Source organism: Theropithecus gelada, chromosome 2, assembly GCF_003255815.1.
Source record: "Theropithecus gelada isolate Dixy chromosome 2, Tgel_1.0, whole genome shotgun sequence".
Taxonomy (NCBI): Eukaryota; Metazoa; Chordata; class Mammalia; order Primates; family Cercopithecidae; genus Theropithecus; species Theropithecus gelada.
Window position 1 is genome coordinate 150,742,406 of NC_037669.1, and position 22,907 is coordinate 150,765,312.

At 35.3% G+C, this 22,907-nt stretch overlaps 1 protein-coding gene across 3 annotated transcripts in view; it reads right to left on the reverse strand.

Moving 5' to 3' along the window:
• Positions 1-22,907, reverse strand: part of RASA2 (RAS p21 protein activator 2) — a 123,589-nt gene that overhangs the window by 72,621 nt on the left and 28,061 nt on the right. For all 3 annotated transcript variants that reach the window (XM_025377332.1, XM_025377330.1, XM_025377331.1), the window contains exons 3-5: positions 22,600-22,703; positions 15,090-15,184; positions 4,315-4,391 (exon numbers count right to left, since the gene is read on the reverse strand). In XM_025377332.1, the coding sequence (XP_025233117.1) occupies positions 4,315-4,391; positions 15,090-15,184; positions 22,600-22,703 (276 nt within the window). The remainder of the gene's footprint in view (positions 1-4,314; positions 4,392-15,089; positions 15,185-22,599; positions 22,704-22,907) is intronic.

A 22,907-nucleotide genomic window follows, 5' to 3' on the forward strand; every position in this document is an offset into this window, starting at 1 on the left:
AGCACATGCAATATTTGGTTTGGTTTTCTGTTCCTGCATTAGTCTGCTAAGGACAATGGCCTCCAGCTCTACCTATGTTCCTGCAAAGGATATGATCTCATTCTTTTTTATGGCTGTATAGTATTCCATGGCATATATGTACTGCATTTTCTTTACCCAGTCTGCCACTGATGGCCATTTAAGTTGATTCCATGTCTTTGCTATTGTGAATAATGCAATGAGCAATTACGAAAATGTTTAAAACAAGAAAACAAGAAAGTCTCAGCAAAAGAAACTCTCACCAAAGGAAAAAAGTTATAAAGAAGAATCAAATATAAATTTTAGAACTTAAAAATATAATAACCAATATAACTCAATGGATAGGCTAAACAGAAGAATGAAGAAGACAGAGGAAAGAATTACTGAACCTGAAGACATAACAATAGAAATCACCCAATTTGAACAACAGAGGGAAAATAGACTAGGGGGAAAAGCAAAGGTCAAAGCCTCAGAGGGGACCTCTGGGACTGTAAAAAAAAAAAAAAAAAAAAAAAAAGACCTAACATTTGTGCCACTGGAGTTCTGAAAGGAGAGAAAGATAGCAGAGGTGATAAAGAATTAATAGAAGAAATAATGGTTGAAAATTCCCCAAATCTGGCAAAAGACATAAATATACATAGTCAAGAAGCTGAGCGAACCCCAAACAGGATAAACTGAAAGAAATCTATTTCAGGATACATCACAGTCAAACCAAAACATATGGAAATCTAAAGGCAGGCTGGGCGTGGTGGCTCACACCTATAATCCAAGGACTTTGGGAGGCCAAGGCAGAAGGATCACTTCAGGCCAGGAGTTCGAGAGCAGCCTGGCCAATATGGCGAAACCCCATTTCTACTAAAAATATAAAAATTAGTTGGGCATGGTGGTGCACGTCTGTAATTTCAGCTACTTAGGAGGCTAAGGCATGAGAATCGCTTGAACCCAGAAGGCAGAGGTTGCAGTGAGCTGAGATCGCACCACTGCGCTCCAGCCTGAGCGACAGAACTAGACTCTATTTCAAAAAAAAAAAAAAAGAAAAAAGAAAATTAAAGAAAGAAAGAAAAAAATAAAAGAAATCTAAAGGCAAAGAACAACCTTAAAAGAAGCCAGAGAAAAATGGTGTGTTACCTATAGGGAAAAACAATTTGAATGACAATGAATTTCACATCAGAAACCATGGAGGACACAAGGAAGTGGTACATTTTCAAATGTGGAAAGAAAAGAACCATCCACTCAGAGTTCTATATCTAGTATAATTATCTTTTACAAATGAAGAGGAAATCAAGACCTTCTGAGATGAAGGAAAACCAAGAGAATGTATCACCAGGAGACTTACTCTAAAAGAATGGTAAAAGGAAACTCTCTAAACTTAATCACAGAAGGAATCTTGAAACATCAGAAAGGAAAAAAAATAACATGGAAAGGGCAAACATGTGGGTAAAGACAATAGACGTACACTTTCCTTCTCCTCTAACTCTTCTCAATTGTGTTAGATGGCTGAAGCAAAAAATTATAGCATTGTTTGATGTGGTTCTCAATATATGTAGATGAAATATTTAAGACAAAGTATATTACAAATAGGGGAGGGTAAAGGGATTTAAAGGAAGGTAGAGTATATACACTTTATTCTAACTGGTAAAATGTTGACATCAGTACATTATGATAAGTTATGCATGTATAATGTAATACCTAGAGCAACCACTAAAAAAAAAATTTATACAGAGAGACAGACTATAGATTTTTTTAAAACACAATATAAATAAATCAAAATGGAATTCTAAAAAGTGTTCAAGTAACCCACAGGAAAAAGAAAACAGAAAACTAGAAAATAGGAGACAAACAGAAAACAAGAAAAAGGCAGATTTAAGCCTAATATATTAACAATTACATTAAAAATAAATGGAAAAAACTCACCAAAAAAAGAAAGAGATTGGCAAAAATTATTTTTTTAAAAAGTGACCCAACTATATTCTGTCTACAAAAAACTACACACAGTCATTCAGACAGATCTGAGTAAAAAAAGCCAATCTCAAAAGGTCACATAAGATTCCATTCACATAACATTCTTGAAATAACAAAATTATAGATACAAAGACAGATTAGAGGTTGCCAAGGGTTAGAAGAGAGGAGTGGTTAGTATGGGATGAGGGATATCTTTATGGTGACAGAAGAGTTTCTTATCTAGGTGGTGGTAGTTACACAAATCTATGCACATGATAAAATGATCTATAACTATATACATACATTATGCCAATGTAAATTTCCTGGTTTTGGTATTGTGCTACAGTCATGCAAGATGTACCCACTGAGGGAAAAAGAGTGAAGGGTACACAGGACCTCTCTGTACTATTCTTACAACTTTCTGTAAATCTATAATTATTTCAAAATTTTAAAGTTGGGGGAAAAATATCAAACTGCCAGAGTTCAAATTCAGGCTCCAACACTTCCTGTGTGAAATTAGGCTTATTTAACCAATATGGGCATCAGTTTGTCATCAGCAAAAGGAGGATAACAGTATCTACCAAATTATAACCAGAAACATATAACACACCAAAAAGGAAATGATACACGTACAATGTGGATGAATCTCAAAAGCATTATGCTAAGTGAAAGACAGCAGACACAAAAAAGACATATCACATACTTTGGTTCAAATAACACTTTGGAAAAGGCAAAAACTACAGGGACAGAAATCAGATCATGGTTGCTTGGAGCTGGGTGTGGGGAGAGGGAACTGAACTATACATCTTTGAATAACGCCTTTTGTTATAGTTTTGACTTTTGAAATCTTGCAAATATTCTATTCAAAAATAAAATTAAGCCTACAAGGATGGGGGAAAAAACTTAAATTGGGGGAAGGGGCACAAGAAAACCCTTAAATTGAATGCAAACAAACCAAACCAACCAAACTAACTGTATTTCAAATGACTATTATAATTAAACTGAAGCATGGGAGGGAGTAGTGGAAGACCTAATCCAGATACTTTCACCATATGCTCTCAGTTGGTCTACAGAGTCAGTCTGTGGAGAAAAAGCTGCAAACAGATCTTGAACTGTTTTTAGTAGCTAAACCCAAATTCCCAAATTGAGAAACATTTAAAAAAAAAAAAAACTGGCTTATATTCTTAAAAATGTTAATACAATCAAAGAAAAGCAAAAAATTATTCCATGTTAAAAGAGATTAAAGAGACAGGTCAACTAAACATAAAACATAATCTTGGAGCGGATCCTTTCTTAGAAGGAATAAAACGCCTTAACAGGTATCACTGGGACAGTTAACAAAAGTGGAATATAGTAACTGCAGATTAAAATATTAGAAAATAACTATAGATTTTTAAAAAGTATTGTAACAATGTTAAACTTCCTGAATTTGGTAACTGTACTGGAGTTATTTAAGATAATATCGTTATTCTTAGGAAATACGTACTGATATATTAAGAGACAAAGAGTCATACATATGCAATCTTCTTTCAAAGACGTCGGAAAAAATTAATGAAATGTTATATATAGTAGTAAACAGACATATTTATATACAGACAGAATACTTCAAAGGAGCTGGGGTTCACAATTGATGAGAATAAGTTACAGTCAGGAGCAGCAATAGGAGAGTAGTATCTACTCTACTCCCTGGCCTTACAATATGTGGACATGACAGAAAAAGCCTCTAATTGAGAAGGCTGTGAAACTGCAGTACTTTGTGGGATATTCAGATGTCAACTAATGCAAAAATAGAGAAAACACCCAGAAGAAGTGAAGGTTATCTGGTAGTCTATTGATAACACTGAGTAAGGGTTTGGAGGGGAAGTAAAGAGTAGGGCACTGGGCTAGAACAGATTTCCAGAACAGCCAGTCTGGGTGGTAAAAAATGACTTGAGGGTGGAAGAGGTAAAAAGGAATTCAAAGTAGGTGGGAATCAATACTGGTCATCTCTGAGCGGGCATTACTTCTAGCTCCAAGGTCTCTAAAGCTCTGCTCTGTGGTATGACAATTTCTAGAGGACCTTCTTTGGGAAGCCTTTCCAATTCTCCACTGCCAGAGAGTTAGACACCCTTTTCCTTAATGCCCATATATATCATTTAACCCATATTCAATAAATATTAGTTGAATAAATTCACCATAACCTGAGTAGACTATGAGAAAATTAAATTGAAAATCAACTTCACAAAAGGAATGACATAGCAGAATTTCATTTTTGAAAAAAGTTTCTGAAGTTAAAATAAGGAGTTGGCTTAAAATCGAAAGAATACAAAATGGAGAATTATTTCTAGTTGATTTTGGTTTAAAAAAAATGCTTACTGTACAACAAGCTGCTGGCACACAGTTCCATTCTCCGTTATCAGTTCATTCAGTTTTAATTCAAGGTGAACTTTACCCTATAATGACAAAAAAAAATTACAAACTGAGTAGTCTATTTTACTGACAAAATATTAAAGGTAAGTGCCTTTTCAAATCGTCACAATATTTATCCACTGACCACTAGCACATGGCTTTGCCTACACTAAGTACTTGTTAAATGAATAATAACCAAAACCAGAGATCAAAGTTCTGAAAGATATGAAACAAATACTTATGTCAAACATGGTATTCAAATTTAAGAATTTTATGTCCAGTTCAATAAATATTTATGTATCTACTTATCATAGGCTAAAAAGAAAGATAATACCTAAATTTAAGCAAATTTTGAGATACAACCAAATTATAAAATGTAGGATGCTTTTTCCAGAAGATAAACCAGCATTAAGGACAGAATCAGCATCATTAAAACACAGAGAAATCATACAATTCTAAAACAACTAAAAACTAAGTTATAGCCAATAAAACTCAATTTGTCACTACTTACTTTGATCAAACAATAAAGATTTATGGAATGTCTACTATGTTTCAGAAGGCACTGTGGGAGTGGGTAGGAATCCATAGATGTCAAAGATGTAAGTTACTGCTTACAAGCAGCGTACAATCTAGTTGGGAAGACAATAAACAAAAGATAACATATGGCCAAGAGTCTTGATGGAAAGATGGGACACTGAAAATAAAGGAGTACTTTCTTAAAGAGACATTAATAGACGAATTTTTAAAAATTAAGTAGTGTAAGTTTAAAACAGTTCAAACTATCAACTTCTCAAGAAACAAAGGCTTAGGAACCCTATATTCCAGAGCTCGATATTTCTACCCTGCCGCTGGTGATGAGCCATTCTGCGCTAATCATGAGCAATTCTAAGCTGGTTAAGAAACAGTACTGGATTACCTCCACCCAGCTGACAAGACAAATTCTCACATTGCCATGTGGAGATTTCAGGGGAGTGATGTCTAGGGACTGATGACATGAGTGATTTCATTAGAGGTAGGAAAGTTCATTATCTAGTCACTGTTCCTCTTTAGAACAACCTCTTTCACAGAAACCTAACCTGAAACACCCTCACTATTTTAAGAGGACTTGTGACACAAGAATGAATCTGAGGTCCACCAGCTACAAAGCTCAGGGTTAGATGAATTGTAAGAGATGAGCAATAAATACTGATGGACCTTAAAACAAAAGTCTGCCTGAGAAAGCTAAGGTTTAAAGCAGCAAACACATCTATGGTAGCAAAATTAATAGCAGTTACCTGGAGCTGGCACCAAATTAAGCAAATCTTCCACTAAAAATCTAGGTACAAATATTTATAAAATCATATATAATTTATAAACTAGGTCTTTCATTATTCCTGCATTTAATATTTACAATCTCTACTATTCAAGGGTGATCTTGAAGATCCATGATCTGTAATTTGTAATATTACTCAACTAGAATTTTGAAATCATATTTTCTGTTGTGACAGCATGTAGGTATTACTTGGCTAGCAAGGGAGCCAAGCCAACTGCACAAAAATTTGCATCTCAAAGCAGTTTTACAATTTTAACATATATACATTTTATTACAGAAACCATATGCTCACACAACTGTCTCTCAGGAAATGTCTAGGATCTATTCCAGTTCTAAGACATTAAAAACTATGACAATAGAGTAGAAAAAGATAATCATTTTGTTTACAACTAAAATCATAGTATTATAGCAAGTCAAAAGGATATTTAATGAGATTCTGCCAGAAATCATTATTATTAAGTGAGAGCCTACCTAATACATTCATTACTCCCACTGACTGGTAAGTAAAACATTCCTTAGGTATTAATCAATAATAACATAATTATATATTGACCTGGTCAAGAAAAGTGTGAGGATAGAACAGGCAGACACAAAACACATACTGTTAGGGTAGAACACTAAATTAAAAGGCATTATGAATTAAACTAAGGAAATTATAATTTCTAAACTGTAAAACACTAACTCATTATATTCTTTAACATGGAAATACATATGATACTTAGCAAAAGAAATCACAAAATAGGGTGCATACTATAATGCTAATTTATTTTAAAAAACATATATGTATAAAATTACAAGACCATCTACTGAAATGTTGATACAAGATACCTTTGGTTGGTGAAATTTCAGAAGACTTTCTTTGCTTTTTTGCTCTAGATTTTAAAAGTTTATACTACCAGTTTAAATTTTCAGATTTTAAAAGTTTATACTACCAATTTTGTTTTCAAAGTTTTTACTTCTACTGTGTTGTTCTTAGTAAAGAAAAATGAACAAAGTTTCAAATTATTTAAAACTGCTTTTCAGTTTTAGAAACTCAAATCAGTGAACATTTTAGAACCCTCTTTAGTCTCTTTTCACACAAAAGTTCAGTTTTACTTATATCTGTAATCATTTTATAGATTTGGATTGTAGCAAAACAAGTTTCTGTGTCTGTGTGTGTTTGTTTTTTGATGGGGCAGTTATGAGCCCAGCAAGCTGACATTTTGTAGCCTCCCTTGAGACCATGGAGAGCCGTATGAGGTAGTTCTGGCCAACAAGATAGAAACAGAAGTTGCTGGCGGGAATCATACTTCTTCTCTAGGGGAAATATATCATTCAGGCCCTCAAATTATCTCCAATATATTTTATATTTTAATCTCCAGCATTCCATCAAAAATTACAGAATATGCCAGAAGATCAAAAACCAAGGGAAAAAAATGAGGAAAGCAGTGGATTTACAAGAGATACAGATATTGGAATTGACAGAATTTAAAACAGCTTTTTTTTTTCTTTGAGACAGAGTCTAGCTCTGTCGCTCAGGCCAGAGTGCAGTGGCGTGATCTCAGCTCACTGCAACCTCTGCTTCCCGGATTCAAGCGATGCTCCTGCCTCAGCCTCCTGAGTAGCTGGAACTACAGGCATGTGCCACCATGCCCGGCTAATTTTTATATTTTCAATAGAGACAGGGTTTCTCCATGTTGGCCAGGCTGGTCTTGAACTTCTGACCTCAAGTAATTTTCCCGCCTCGGCCTCCCAAAGTGCCGGGATTACAAGTGTGAGCCACTGCATCTGGTCTAAAATAGCTATTTTTTTTAAAAGACGTAAAACAAAATGAAAAATCCAGCAGATACCTGGAAACTATAAAATGCATGAAATAAAAAAATTAGAACTAAGTAATAAACCAAAATGAAAATGCATTTAGTAGCAGAGTAGCCACAGCTAAAAAGAGGACTGGTGAAATGGGAGACAGGTCAGTAGAAAATAACCACAATGAAGCACAGAGAGGGAAAAAGCATAGGAGACATATGAGACACGGTGAAACGGCCTATTATTCACATCACTGCAGTTGCAGCAGAGAAGAGAAAAAAGGAAGAGGGCAGAAAAAAAAAGGAGATGAGATAATTGCCTGGAATTTTCCAAAACTGATAGAAGACAAGCCACAGATTCAAGAACTCCTAGGGACAAATAAGAAAAATAAAGAACCTACAAAGAAGCAATATTAAGCATCCAACAAGGAGGCTGGGCACAGTGGCTCATGCCTGTAATCCCAGCACTTTGGGAGGCCGAGGTAGACGGATCACCTAAGATCGGGAGTTGGAGACCAGCCTGACCAACATGGAGAAACCCTGTCTCTACTAAAAATAAAAAATTAGCCGGGTGTGGTAGCACATGCCTGTAATCCCAGCTACTTGGGAGGCTGAGGCAGGAGAATCACTTGAACCCAGGAGGTGGAGGTTGTGGTAAGCTGAGATCACACCATTGCACTCCAGCAAAACTCCACCTCAAAAAAAAAAAAAAAATCCAGCAAGGTACTATGTTTGATAATAAACATGTAATGTGATTTGGTCTACAACTGCATTCTTATTATTCAATCTCTTAAAGGATGCTTAATGACAGTATACTTTTCATGTATGTCAGAAAATGTTGGAAGATCAGATACCTTCACTGTATTATTTGCCTTTAATAAAAAATAAACCAAAGTCTTGAAAGGTATTGCTCTGTACGACTTCCATAGCATTGATTATGTTAGGCTGATACATGCAGTTATAATATCACATTATCTTGTATTAATGAGCATTCTGAGGAACTTACATTACTCTGGTACTGATATGGTTTGGCTGTGTCCCCACCAAATGTCAACTTGAATTGTATCTCCCAGAATTCCCACGTGTTGTGGGAGGAACCCAGTGGGGAGGTCATTGAATCATGGGGGCCAGTCTTTCCTGTGCTATTCTCGTAATAGTGAATAAGTCTCACAAGATCTGATGGGTTTATCGGGGACTTCCACTTTTGCTTCTCTCTCATTTTCTCTTGCCACTGCCATGTAAGAGGTGCCTTTCACCTCCCGCCATGATTCTGATGCCTGCCCAGTCATGTGGAACTGTAAGTCCAATTAAACCTCTTTTTCTTCCCAGTCTCAGATATATGTCTTTATCAGCAGTGTGAAAATGGGCTAATATATGTAGTATTTGAAGATTTAGTATTTTATATGCTAACTTTATTTCAATTAATTTTACAAAAATTTCACACAAAAATATCTGTGATTATTTCAATTGTATATGACATATATTCTTGGTACCATATAGAAGATACTATGTAAATTTCTGCACACAGTTTGGGAAAATAAGATGAACAGAGGTTGATATGGTTTGAATGTTTGTCCCTCCAAATCTCATAATGAAACGTGATCCCCAATGTTGGAGGTGGGGCCTAGTGGGAGGTGTCAGATCATGGGGGCAAATCCCTCATGAATGGCTTAGTGCCATCCCCTTGGTGATAAGTGAGTCTTGCTTAGTTAGTTCATGTGAGATCTAGTTGTTTAAAAGCATGGGCCTTCTGCCTTCTGTCTCTTGCTCCCTCTCTCATCATGTAATATGCCTGCTCCTCCTTTACCTTCCACCACGATTGTAAGCTTCCTGAAGCACTCACCAGAAGCAGATGTCAGCATCATACTTCCTGTATAGCCTGCAGAAGAACTGTAAGCCAAAATAAACCTCTTTCCTTTATAAATTACTCAGCCTTAGATGTTCCTTTATAGCAACACAAAAATGGACTAATACAGAGGTATTTGAGCAAAACACAATACATGCACTTAAAATCCTCTCAAGTCTAAATTTTATTTTGTTTTTATCAGTCACAAAACACTAAATTTTAACAACCATTTCCACATAAAATAACTCAGTATGTTTCAACTGGTAAAAAATTTTTTTACAGGCATACTTTGGAAATACTGTCTAAGGGTCCAGACCACTTCAATAAACAAATATCTAAATAGAAAGTCACAAAAATTTTTTGGTTTTCTAGTGCATATAAGTTACATTTATACTATACTGCAGTCTATTAAGTGTGCAATATGTCTTAAATACCAATACACATATCTTAATTTAAAAATATGCTATTGCTAGAAAAGACTGTCATAGAGACATGAAGTGAGCATATGATGTTGGAAAAAATAGGCAGATAGATTCGCTTGACACAGGGTTGTGACAAACCTGCAATTTGTAAAAAAAATGCAGTATCTGTGAAGCACAATACAGCGAAGTACAATGAAAGAAGGTATGCCTGTACATGAGGTGAAAAATATCCCAACTTCTGGATTTCTGATGGATGTTTTAATACATAGAAATTACCTCTATAAATAATTTTGGACACAACTGCCCATCAGATGAAAAAGCAAAATACAAATTTTATTTAGTATCTCTTATATTAATGGCAGTTCTTTATGAAGGTGTTGTTTTCTCCTTAAAGAAGTATTTAATATGATCTAGAATGGCTCATTATTAATTCCCATACAAAAATTTTAAATGAAGTTAAAAAAATCAACCTGCAATAATGAATTATGTTTTTATGTTTATTATGTCTTGAATAGGGCATGTTTTAAAAATCCTCGTGTATATATTATTAGCTATAATCATTGCATTTCTTTTTAAACGTCTTTTTAAACAGGTAAGGCAGAGGTCTCTTAAAAAAAAACCTATAAAACAATCAATAACTTATGGCATGATCCAGAAATTCAAGATATGCTTGTTGGTAAAGACCTATTAACTAAGTAATTGCAACATATAGGACATGGTTGATAGCACATCTGGATTTACTGCTTGGACAAGTTGTATGAGACAAACTCCTTAATTAATGAGAGCAGCAAATTCTCCATATGGGAGATTTGGTTTAATCACTTTTTTTTCCCTATAGAGATGGGGTCTTGCTATGTTGCCGAAGCTGGTCTCAAACTTCTGGGCTCAAGCAATCTGTCTGCCTCAACCTCTCAAAGTGCTGAGACTACAGTGAGCCACCATATCCGGCCTGGTTTAATCAACCATATGTACAGTATGCTTTTTATCACACTGCCTAAGAAATAAAGAAAGGATAAATACTTAATGTCCCTGGTGAGTTACAGGACATAATAACTAATAGTACGGCTGCAGTTCACTGGAGCCAAAAGAGGATTTATAGAAGGCACCAGCACAACCCATATTAACTTCACATATGCGGCAAAGAATATCGAGAAAGAATACCAAATGAAGTAGATGATAACTAGGACCATAAACAGGATCAGAAACTAAGGAAGAGAATGCTTCAAAATGGAGGGAGTGGTCACCAGTATCAAAAGCTGCTCAAAGATCAAGTAAGATGAGGACGGAAAAATGTCCACTAGATTTATTGACACAACGTCACAGGTAAAAAGAACCATTTCTGCTCTCCCTCTGACCCACTGCAGAGTCTGAAAGCAGATTAGAATAGGTTGAGGAAAAAAATGGTTCAGCCCAGAAGGAAAAATTGCAAAAGGTAGAATCAAGCCAAAACCTAAATTAAAAAAAAAGTAGAAAAATACACTAATGAAATGTTACTAACAATATTTTGAACTACTGAAAATGAAACTGAAAAGAACTATTAACATTAATGACAAGTATAACAGTATCAGCAATAATAAAAAATTGTCTCTGGGAGACAATTCAAGGTAAGAGGTTATAGTTTTTAACAATTTTTCAACTGTTTTGGAATAAAGCCCATCTTAATACTATTGGGACCTTTCCACTTGAAAGCTAAATTACATTTCTGCATGTTATCTCCCTAGAACTTCACAACCAAGGGAATCCTTTATGCTGACATTATCATTTCATAGATGAAGATACTCAGGTAACAACAGGCTTGCAATTATTTGGGGCACAAATGCTAATTAGTGGTAGAACTAGGAAACAAGCATCTCTCCCTCTGAGGTAGCAATGCCAATCATTTCCTCTACCTAAACCCCTCCTCAGGGAACATGCCTACTCAAAGCCCTGAAGTGGACTGCCTTACAGTGACTTTTCCTCCAACCATATCAAATTAGATTGAAGTGGACATCTGACCCAAGTTTAGCCAAATTTTCTCTCTAGATTGTGGCAGAAAACTGAGTCAGATGTTGGAGGTGAGGAAGCCATATGGTCACATAGACTCAAAAATTGGTGTGGCCTCTTTTAGGTCTCAAAAAGAGACTTGGAGCAGATTTACAGAGAGAAGCAGAGGAAGAGACATGTCTCATCAGACATACAAAAATAATACAATGGAATCTCAAAATAAAATGGTTGTTTTCTTTCCTTTATATTTTGCAAAGCGAATAGTTATTAAAATGAGAGGGAAGGACTGAGAGAAAACATTATTCACTTCATGAAAGGGAAAGAAAAAAACTAATTATTTAAACAGTGAGAACTTATACTGAATGAGCACAGTGAACATATGAATAGAAGAAATGATTAGTGGGTCTCAGTTTCCATGTGCCACCTGCAGTATCTATTGCTGTACTGAATGGGGGAGGAGGGGGTCTACAGTTTAAAGATACAGTATATAGTTTTCATTTACCATGGCCCAGAATGCAAGCCTATTATTTTATGTGGTAGTCAACCAAAAACAAACAAACCACCCAAATACCTTTGGGTATTTTATAAGAAACTAAACTCTTTTCAAAAATAATTGTAACTTATGCAAAAAATTTTAACTTTTTATTTTGTATACTCATTTTACAGATGAACTTAGGCAAATTTTAATGTCTGTTGTTCTCAGAATCTAATCTCCACTTAAGATGCATCTCCTCTGCAAATGCCTGACAACTTTCTAGCTCACACTAGCAATGTAAAGTTCCCATACTGACATTCCAAGAAACTCTAGGAGCTTTCTAATGGCCTCTCCCATTTTCTTTAAGCAAATCTGAGCAGGCTTCTGTTCCTTACACTCAGATGTTGCTTAAGTGATACTCCTAATCTACTATCTTTTTTTATGACTAATAGTACAGAATAGTGAAAGGTAGTAAAGGCACTGTGGTTAGGAGTTTTAGAATCAGCTAGATCTCTTTTGGAATCAAGGCTCCACTACTTAGTAGTTCTGTGACTTTGGAGAAGACATTTAATCTCTGTGAATTTCATTTGCCTTATTTGTAAAATGGAGGTGGTACTATTTACCTCATAATGCTACTCTGAAAGTTAAATGACATTAAGTACTTAGTACTGTGCTTAGGATATACTGGTATAATTACTAATAGTAATTATCAGACTAAGTTCCTGTTGAATGCAATGTTTCATAGCTTTCACCTATTTCCCTATTAATTGCTCTTATGTTTCATGATATTTTTGTAAAATTTTACAGAGTTTATGGAAGTGAACAAATTTATCAACAAAGTAGGATTTGTATGAACCATGGGATGATTTTCTATCTTTTCTAGACTCATAAAGTTAGTTTAGTATTCCCTTATCAGCACTGGGACAACATTTTCAGTGGTACCATATTAACCCGAAAGTGTTATATGTCTCTCCCACCCCATAAAGTACTTTTCCTTCTAAAATCTATTTTAAATAGTGGGTAAATCTTATTAATATCATTTAAGACAAAAGAGTTGTAAAGTTTAATAACTCATGAAAATAACTTGCACAAAATTTTAAAATGACTATATTATATCTAATAGGTAACTGCCGTTTCCACAATTTTCATGTTTCATAGATGAGATATATATCTCTCAAATGTGTACATATACATGCACATATGCATATATATATGTATATCTATAAACATGCATACCCATGCTTATGTAATGCGTATATATATACATATATATGCATATATATATGCATGCATATATACACCCACGCACCATCAAATAAAGGCTTGTGTCCCTGTATTAATCTCTAGTACCATCTCCAAGAATTCTATAGAGTATTCTATATAGACTTCTACCTTTTGAGAGCTGGAACTCTTAAACTGTTTAGCAAATTTACATAAAATTCATAAAATTTACGAGTTTTATAAAATTTAATGGTTCATAAAATTTCAGTTTAAATGTTCAAAGCCTTTTCCTATCACGCCTTTTGTTAAAACTATTAAAAGAAAAACTGGTACTTTAAAACTTACATATCTGCCTTTTGGTAAGGGAATATTAGGGAAATAGCCACCAGATTGACTGGTGGTAAACAGACAATATTTTACATCTGTATAGCATTAACAGCTTTTAAACTATTCTTACAGATATTTCACTTAATTCTCAAAACCATACAAATCAAATATGGCAACTTCTATTCCCACTTTATAGAAATGAAATTCAATGTCATTTAAGTAACTACATATAAAAACTAGGACCTAAGTTTTCTGCCTTTTAATTTAAACCCTTTCCACTTCTTCACATTGCTTCTCACATGGATCATTTACAATACTGTACAACTGGGATTTGAATAATAGCTACGGACATACGGAAAGACAAGAATATTAAAACATGGCAAAGTAGGTTAAACAGGAAAAGTATGTTATATTTTGCAGTTAAGAAGGGGTTTTAGTGCATAAATACTTAAGTTTTTGAGAATTTAATAATTAATCAGAATGCCTGAGAGATTATGAGGAAATGGAGACACAGGCACTTATTTGCAAATTATCTGTGGTGTGGGTGTAGCACTTTTTTCTTGTCTTAAACTTCTGTTTGAGTCACAGTGGCAAATTATAACTTCTTTTAGAGAGGAAGAATCCTGCTTGCAATTATGCCCTCGGGAAATGGTTTCACAATCCTTACCATATTTTATAAATAAATAAGGTTACAACAAAAACCTTTCAGACAGAAATAATAATTTCTAAGACAGAGCAACTCAGATTTTCTAAAAACAAATAGAAACTTCAGCTACATGGCTAAACACTTCTTTACTCACAGAATCTGAAAAAGGTCTCTTATTTTGGCAAAAAGAAAAAAAAGATTAAAGAGTAATGATACCCTTTCAAATAAAAAGTGAGGTGAACAACAGGAAAGGGTGGGTGTGGGAGTGAAGGCTGTGCACAGTGGGCTCAGGCAGGGTTTAAATGAATAACATTTCCCCAAGTCCAGTTTACTAGAGAGTAAACAGAGAATCCTGATCAGTACAGACAAAATCAGACTTCCAGGGATTCTCCCCAAAGTCAGAGTTAATAAAACACATACTTTCCCTTAAAACTTTTCCCCTCAAAGACAAAATAATAATTTGCTATTGTGACTCAAACAGAAGGTAAGAAAGAAATGCGCTAATCTCCCCAATTCTACACATATGCATATACATGAGCATTATTCTTGAAACAATATGACAAAGCCATTACCTTCCTGTTCTATATTACCCAAAAGTCTATAATATTTGATGCCAGAATTTAAATAAAGTATAATATGCTCTATTTACATGAACTAGTTTAATTAGTTCATTTTTTACTCATTTCCTGTGACAATCTCTTGTATTACATTAGCCTTAATATTTACCTGAACCTCTGAATTGGAGTCAACAGGCTGTAATGAAAACCAAGTTTCTTTGCCACTGTGATGACACAAGTCTTCTTTTTTGATGGCTACTTTTCCTACAGAAAATAAGTAAAACAATATAAGAAAACATGCTTTGTATAATACTAAGACTCATTAGCACTGTTTTATATAATACTTTATAGAAAATATTTTAAAATAATTTGTACCTATCGACATAAAAATAATTTTTATAAAGCATTTTTTCTACAATTTAAAGAATGAAAAAGTATCTCATTTCTCCTTGCCCCTTGGCAGACCTTTGTCTGGGTCATTTTGAATCAGGGGATTAGATAAAACCTCAGTTGTATTTACATGCAACTGCATTTTTTTAGTACTTATTCAGATTCATGTTTTTACCCAGAGTACACTCATTATAAAAAGCAAGGTACAATGGTAGTGTAATCTTCCCAATTTTTTGACCCTATGAACAAATGACATGTTTTAGTAAGTTTTGAGCAGATGTATCTGCATTTAGTAAGAGTTTATAAATTCCAATTAAGAGAAAAGAAAAAACAGTATCATACATCATTAACAACAGTGAAAACTGACTTGAAAATTACGGGAGATTATAACAATTTTATTATTAAGAGTTTACTTTTAACAAAACATTGCAAACACTGATCATGTTGCTACAACACATACAAAAATTAAGCCAGTTCTTTAAAGAGTTTAAGCCCTCTCAGAGGAAGATACAGTACAAAGAACAAAGTAGTATGAGAGGAAGAAACAGAAATGTTCTTATAATAAAGTATTTGCCATCTTGGTACAAAGCATTTCCTTCCTCAATTCAAGTTTTAAGAAGTAGACACAGTTTTGCATAAGACTGACGATTTATTCCAGGATTCTACACAAAAGTTTCAACAAAGGATATATAAAGTTAAAAGTAGTTCACTTTCTTTTGTCAAGTAAGAATTTTCATTTTATATGCCCTAATTCTACTTTATTTCCTTGTACTTATGACATACCTTGGTCTTTTAGTTCAACATTTGAAATCTTTAAGAAAATTGTAAAGACATTTTTCTATCAAGATATGTCAACTTTTGTATATCAAGTGAAAAGGAAGGAACAGGAAAACAAACAAAAATTATGCTTAAAATTTTATTCTGGAATTAGATAGTAGTGACGGTTACACAACTCTGTGAATATACTAAGGCCCCCACCACATCATACACTTTTTTTAATTTAAAAAATATTTTAATTCACCCAAGCCATTAGTGCTGGAAAAAATAAAAAAAGATGTATTTTGAAATAATTTCAAACAGAGAAAAGTTGCAAGAAATGTACACCAAAAATTTCCATATTTTCTACTCATATTCCCCTACTGTTAACTTTTATAATGTTTCTCTCCCTCTAACATATATAATGATTCTTTTTCTGAACCACTGAAATGCAAATATAATGTATACCTCAAAAGGTTAATTTAATGGTATGTGAATTACATCTCAACAAAACTGTTATTTTTAGACTGTAACCACATTACAGTTTTTGATAAGCTTCTCATTCATGTCTTGGAATTAAAACTATAAGGACAACTGATAGATTTAATTTTAAAGAAAATACTAAAGTACACAGCTATATTTTATTAAAGAGTGGTAACTGTATTAAAAAAATACAATCGAAGGAGGCCTATTGTAAATTCATCTTTATATGTCTATTAATACATGAAGTGAAAACACAAAATTTTAAAATAAATTGGTCCTGATAACAAATACATATCTTCCCAACTTTCTTTTGAATACTTGGGATAAAATGTAATCTGAAGATCAAAATCTTTATGTGAATATATAGCATTTATAGTTCATTCAAATCACATAAAAAATGACACTAGGGAAATAATGTATTTTAGTTCTCTTTTGGCTAAATTTAAGATAAAAATGGTGGGAAAACAGAAATTCTTATAGTATTAAATACACAGATTAAAAGCCAAATATAAAATTCAGGCACTAACTAGAATACTCAAATATTCCTTAAACTGCAGGAAGAATTTAGGTTAAGAGACAAAATCATACAAATCTCTGGATATGTTTTATCTATGAATTGTATCAAATTCCTGGCAAATCCATATACTACCAGGAATGGCTTAGGATATAAAATTATGATAAAGTATTCAATATTGCATACCACAAATGATTACCACAATTTTATCAAGTAGTCCTAATTACCACTGATTCCACGCCAGATGTAAATAAAATGTTAAGGCAATGCATAACAGTTTGATACTGAAAAATACATATGTACATACAGAAATACATCTATACATCCTATAGCTGAAGCTCTTACCTTTTGAGAACCATTCCCCTCCCTGTAAGAATTTTTGTAACTATGTATCTTTTATGTCCTCTCCCCAGAAAAAGGCACAGATAATATCTGGCACATAATTCTAAGAGAGTTTACTTACCATCCAGAAACAAATCAGTAGACTTCTGGTGAAATTTCTACTTTACAATTTCCATAACTTTTAGTTTTGCACACAACTTATGAATATGTATATAGATGTACATATGTACATACATATAATACATGCAAACATCACTAAAACAAGTCCCAAACTCAAAAAGAGGGTTTTTTACAAAGTTTATTTAGGAGTTTACTGGTTTGACAAATTCATTCCCTCATTCAACAATCACAATGGCACTGTGTTATTTGATTTCCAGGCTTCCCTAACCACACTTTATTTAACTAACAATGCTGCTAAAAACTAGAGTAGAAATTTACCTGTCCTATTTATGACTCACTACTCTCAGATCACTGTAAATACTTCTCGTCTGTCACAGATGCCTTCCCAAAAGAGAATCCTCTCTTAGTCACACAGGTAATATATTCTAAAGCAAGCTGCCTCCTCCTCCTATTCCGCATCTTGAGTATCATGACATTCACTGTCACTGAAGAGCTGAATGTTTCTTGTCCTACGAGAGGGAAATCCTTCTCTGACTAGCTGCATAAATAAGCCATTTATGAGTTGAGAATACTCTGTAATTTTATTGCCAGCTCTTATTCTTAAGCTCCTTTTTAAGATGTCAGTTTCCAATATGTAAAGATCTAGTTGCATGAGGCTAGTTGGCCTGAAGAAGCAGGGAAGAAAGAGTACGTGATCCCGCAAAGTCAGAGAAAATGACATATAAGAATGGCACAGGAAAATAAGAAAAATATTTGAAGTCATTAGGTAGCAGGATACCTACAACATGTCCAGCACTTTATTAGGCAATATAACATATAAAAAGAAATATATATCATCAGCCCAAGGGAATAAAACAGGGAAGGGGGAGAGGGAAAGAGAGACAAAGAATGAAGGAGGAAAAAAGGTAGGAGGATAAATGAGAAGGAAGTACGAGAGAGGGAAAAGAAAGGGATGGGGAAGGAAGGAACAAGTTTCTGAAACACAAATAGAATTAAAAAAAACGCCTAATGATTCTGATTTGTTGTTTTATCATTAAACTGGCAGGCATTAACAGTAAAAGGTAGACAGCCCGATACAAAGGAAAGAGCACTGAACTGAAAGAAAAGCCAGCATTTACTGAATCTCTACCAGGTAGGAGATATTCTTACATATTTTCTTGTTTAATTTTACTAACAATCTTGGAGGTAGAGGGTATAATCACCATCTTACAGATGAGGAAAGCTGAACAATATTTTTAAACTTGCCGTTAACAGGTGCTGAAGTCAGATTTTGAAACCAAAGTATGCCTGTTTGTGTTCCTTCCAACACAAACACTAATTCCATAACCTAGTGTCAATTCTGTTGCTTATCAGCTGTGCAATCTTGGGTGAATTACTCAAACTCTACATCTGATGTGGCTCCTCTGCATTAGAATGACTCTTAACGATCTTAAAAATCTTTTTTGTGCCTCTAATAGTCCCAAAGATGTATGTTTAATGTTTACTATTTTCTTTTATTTATGTTTTTTAAATTTATTGGTTTTTTTTGAGACAGGGTCTTGCTTTGCTGTCCAGGATGGAGTGTAGTGGCATAATTACAGCTCACTGCAGCCTCAACCTCCTGGGCTCAGGTGATCCTCCCACTTCAGCCTCCCAAGTAGCTGGAAGTAATTTTTATAGTTGGTCCCAGATGGCTAATATTTATGGTTTTTGTAGAGATAGGTTTTTACCATGTTGCCCAAGCTGGTCTTGAACTTTTGAGCTTAAGCAGTCCAACGGCCTTGGCCTCCCAAAGTGCTGGGATTATAGACATGAGTCACTGTGGCCAGCTGTTGATTACTATTTTAAACAAAGTTAATCCATTATTTCACCAGCTATGAAATTACCAACTTCAAAAAAAATCAAACACGGCTGGATGCAGTGGTGCATACCTGTAGTTCCAAGTACCTGGGAGGCTGAGACAGGAGGATTGCTTGAGCCCAGGAGTTCAAGTCTAGCCTGGGCAACACAGTGAGACTCCCGTCTCTTAACAAAAAAAAAAAAAAAAAAAAAAACAAGAAACAAACGTCCCAACAAATCATTTAAAGTTAGTACTTCATTTCCTCACTGTCCTGACAAACTCATGGACAGAAAGCGCTTAAAACCAAACATATAGTATACACCAGATGCTGTATTAGTTCCTTAAAATCAGACAAAGAAAGGAAACACGAAAGGAAATGAAGGAACTGTGGGCACAGAAACCACCTTTGTTGATCATTAAGTCAAAAAAGCATTTTTAGCTTTCTAATATCATTTTTCAGTAGCATTTTCTTGCTATCAGCAAATACTGTGTTACCCTTGGGACCCATTTTTAGATACAATATATTCTTAGAAATTTCAGCCTGATACAATTCACCAATTGGCAAAATCCTGATAGTCCTGTTCCTACTTGGGCACTAGTGGAAATGGCTAAAAGAGGAGATAAAAACAGTGACAGGCCAGGCACGGTGGCTCACGCCTGTAATCCCAGCACTTTGGGAGGCTGAGGTGGGCTGACTGCCTGAGCTCAGGAGTTCAAGACCAGCCTGGGCAACACAGTGAAACCCCATCTCTACTAAAATACAAAAAATTAGCTGAGTGTGGCGGTGTGCACCTGTAGTCCCAGCTACTAGGGAGGCTGAGGCAAGAGAATTGCTTGAACCCAGGAGACGGAGGTTGCAGTAAGATGAGATCATGCCACACCATTGCACTCCAGCCTGGGCGGCAAAGCAAGACTCCATCTCAAACAAACAAACAAACAAACAAACAAAAACAGTGACAAATGTTACTGCCTATATAAAAATGAAACAGGACCAGAGGACTGAACAAATTCTGGCAGATAGTCAACAGCAGCATTTAGAGACAACGGCAGCACTTCAAAGACTTAGAGTAGGAGGTTTCGATAGATACATTTTGGTCTTTGTGGTAGACTGGTATATTAATGGCCTCCATAACTCCTGGTATCTACACCATTGTGTGGTCCCCTATAGCAATGACCCTAATACAATCACAATGGCACTGTGTTATTTGCTTTCCAGACTTCCCTAACCACACTGTATTTAACCTCAGCTCACTGCAACCTCTGCCTCCCGGGTTCAAGTGATTCTTCTGCCTCAGCCTCCCAACTAGCTGGGACTACAGGTGCGTGTCGCCACGCCAGGCTAATTTTTGTATTTTTAGTAGAGATGGGGTTTCACCACATTGGCCAGGCTGGTCTCAAACTCCTGACCTCGTGATCTGCCCACCTCCGCCTCCCAAAGTGTTGGGATTACAGGCATGAGCCACAGCACCTGGCCAAATAATTCTTAATTTTTTAAGCTGTAGGAGATTTGACCATGTTTCAAATAAAAAAGAAAATGGAGATGAAATTTAGGACACTAAAAAGAAAGAGAATAATAAATGTAACTTAGACCTCTGCCTATGATTAAAATACAAAGACAGTGGTGCAAAGATCAGGAATGTGACACATATGTGGCTAGTTAGCTTTGTTCTAGCTCATGCCCACAGATCACACTCCAGTCTGATAATTATTTAAGAATTGTATTTATTGGCCAGGTGCAGTGGCTCGTGCCTGTAATCCCAGCACTTTGGGAGGCCAAGGCAGGCGGATCACAAGGTCAGGAGATTGAGACCATCCTGGCTAACATGGTGAAACCCGGTCTCTATTAAAAACACAAAAAAAACTAGCCAGGCGTGGTGGCGGGTTCCTGTAGTACCAGCTACTCGGGAGGCTGAGGCAGGAGAATGGCATGAACTCAGGAGGCAGAGCTTGCAGTGAGCTGAGATCGTGCCACTGCACTCCAGCCTGGGTGACAGAGCGAGACTACGTCTCAAAAAAAAAAAAAAAAAAAAACAAATATATTTATCGGTCACTGATATGGTTTGACTCTGTGTCCCCACTCAAATGTCATGTCAAACTGTAACTCCACTGTTGGAGGAGGGGCCTGGCATAAACTGACTGAATCATGGGGTAGACATCCCCCTGCTGTTCTCATGACAGTAAGTTCTCATGAGATCGGTTATTGTAAAAGTGTGTAGCGCTTCCCAACTCTCCTCTCTCCTGCCAGCCAGGTGAAGATGTGCTTGCTTCCCCTTTGCCTTCCACTCCTGTAAGTTTCCTGAGGCCTTCCAGAAGCAGAAGCCATTACAGCCTGAAAAACTGTGAGCCAATTAAACCTATATTCTTTATAAATTACCCAGTCTCAGGTATGTCTTTATGGCAGTGTGAGAATGGACTAATATAGTCACTAATACAGACAGGAAGAAAATGTATAAATAGATTAAAGTGAATTATTACTTCTATTAGAAAAACCCCAAAAACAGATATTCTTTGAAGGATCAAAACTGCAATCTTTCTATAAAAACATTATTTGAACCACTAAACAAATACTTATCCAACATTACTAAATGTAAGGTGCTCTGTAAGAAAGAGTCCCTGCCCAGCCGGGCGCGGTGGCTCATGCCTGTAATCCTGACACTCTGGGATGCTGAGGCAGGTGGATCACCTGAGGCCAGGAGTTTAAGACCAGCCTGGCCAACATGGTGAAACCCCATTTCTACTAAAAATACAAAAATTAGCTAGGCGTGGTGGCACATGCCTGTAACCCCAGCTACTCAGGAGGCTGAGACAGGAGAATCACATGAACCCGGGAAGTAGAGGTTGCAGTGAGCCGAGATCGCACCACTGCAGTCCAGCCTGGGGGAGAGAGCAAGATTCTGTCTCAAAAAAAAAAAAAGAATCCCTGCCCTTTTAAATATCACATTTAACTAGAGAACCTAGATATGAAACAGCCAACTAATGAATAAGCATAATGAGTACCATGGAAAGGGAACAATCAGGTATTATAAAAACATACGATATAGTGACTAGGGGAGCTGCAAAGGCCTCCCTGAGAAAGTGTCATATAAGCTGAACATACAAATTAAAAATGAAATTTCACAAATGAACATGTAGTCTAGAGAAAAAGATTACAGATGTTCAGCATATATTATTCTGCAGTTTTCAACACTATACTTAGAGAACAAATGAATATAAACATTAACATTGTGATTAAAGACAATTATGAATAGTACATACCTATACGAAGATCTCTTTGTAAAACATTCTTATCATAAACATAGAAAGACAAATACTGGAAAGTTCTTGGAATCTCAAAGTAAAATTCTTCACTGAAAAATGGGCTAGAAAGAAAAGGAAAGCTCATTACTTCAAATAATATAAAACAATTAAATAATAATTAATATCACCTTCAATAATAATAATATAAATACTCAAATAATATCACTTTTTTTTTTTTTTTTTGAGACAGAGTCTTGCTCTGTCACCTGGCTGGAATCCAGTGGTGTGATTTCAGCTCACTGCAACCTCCAGCCCCAAGGTTCAAG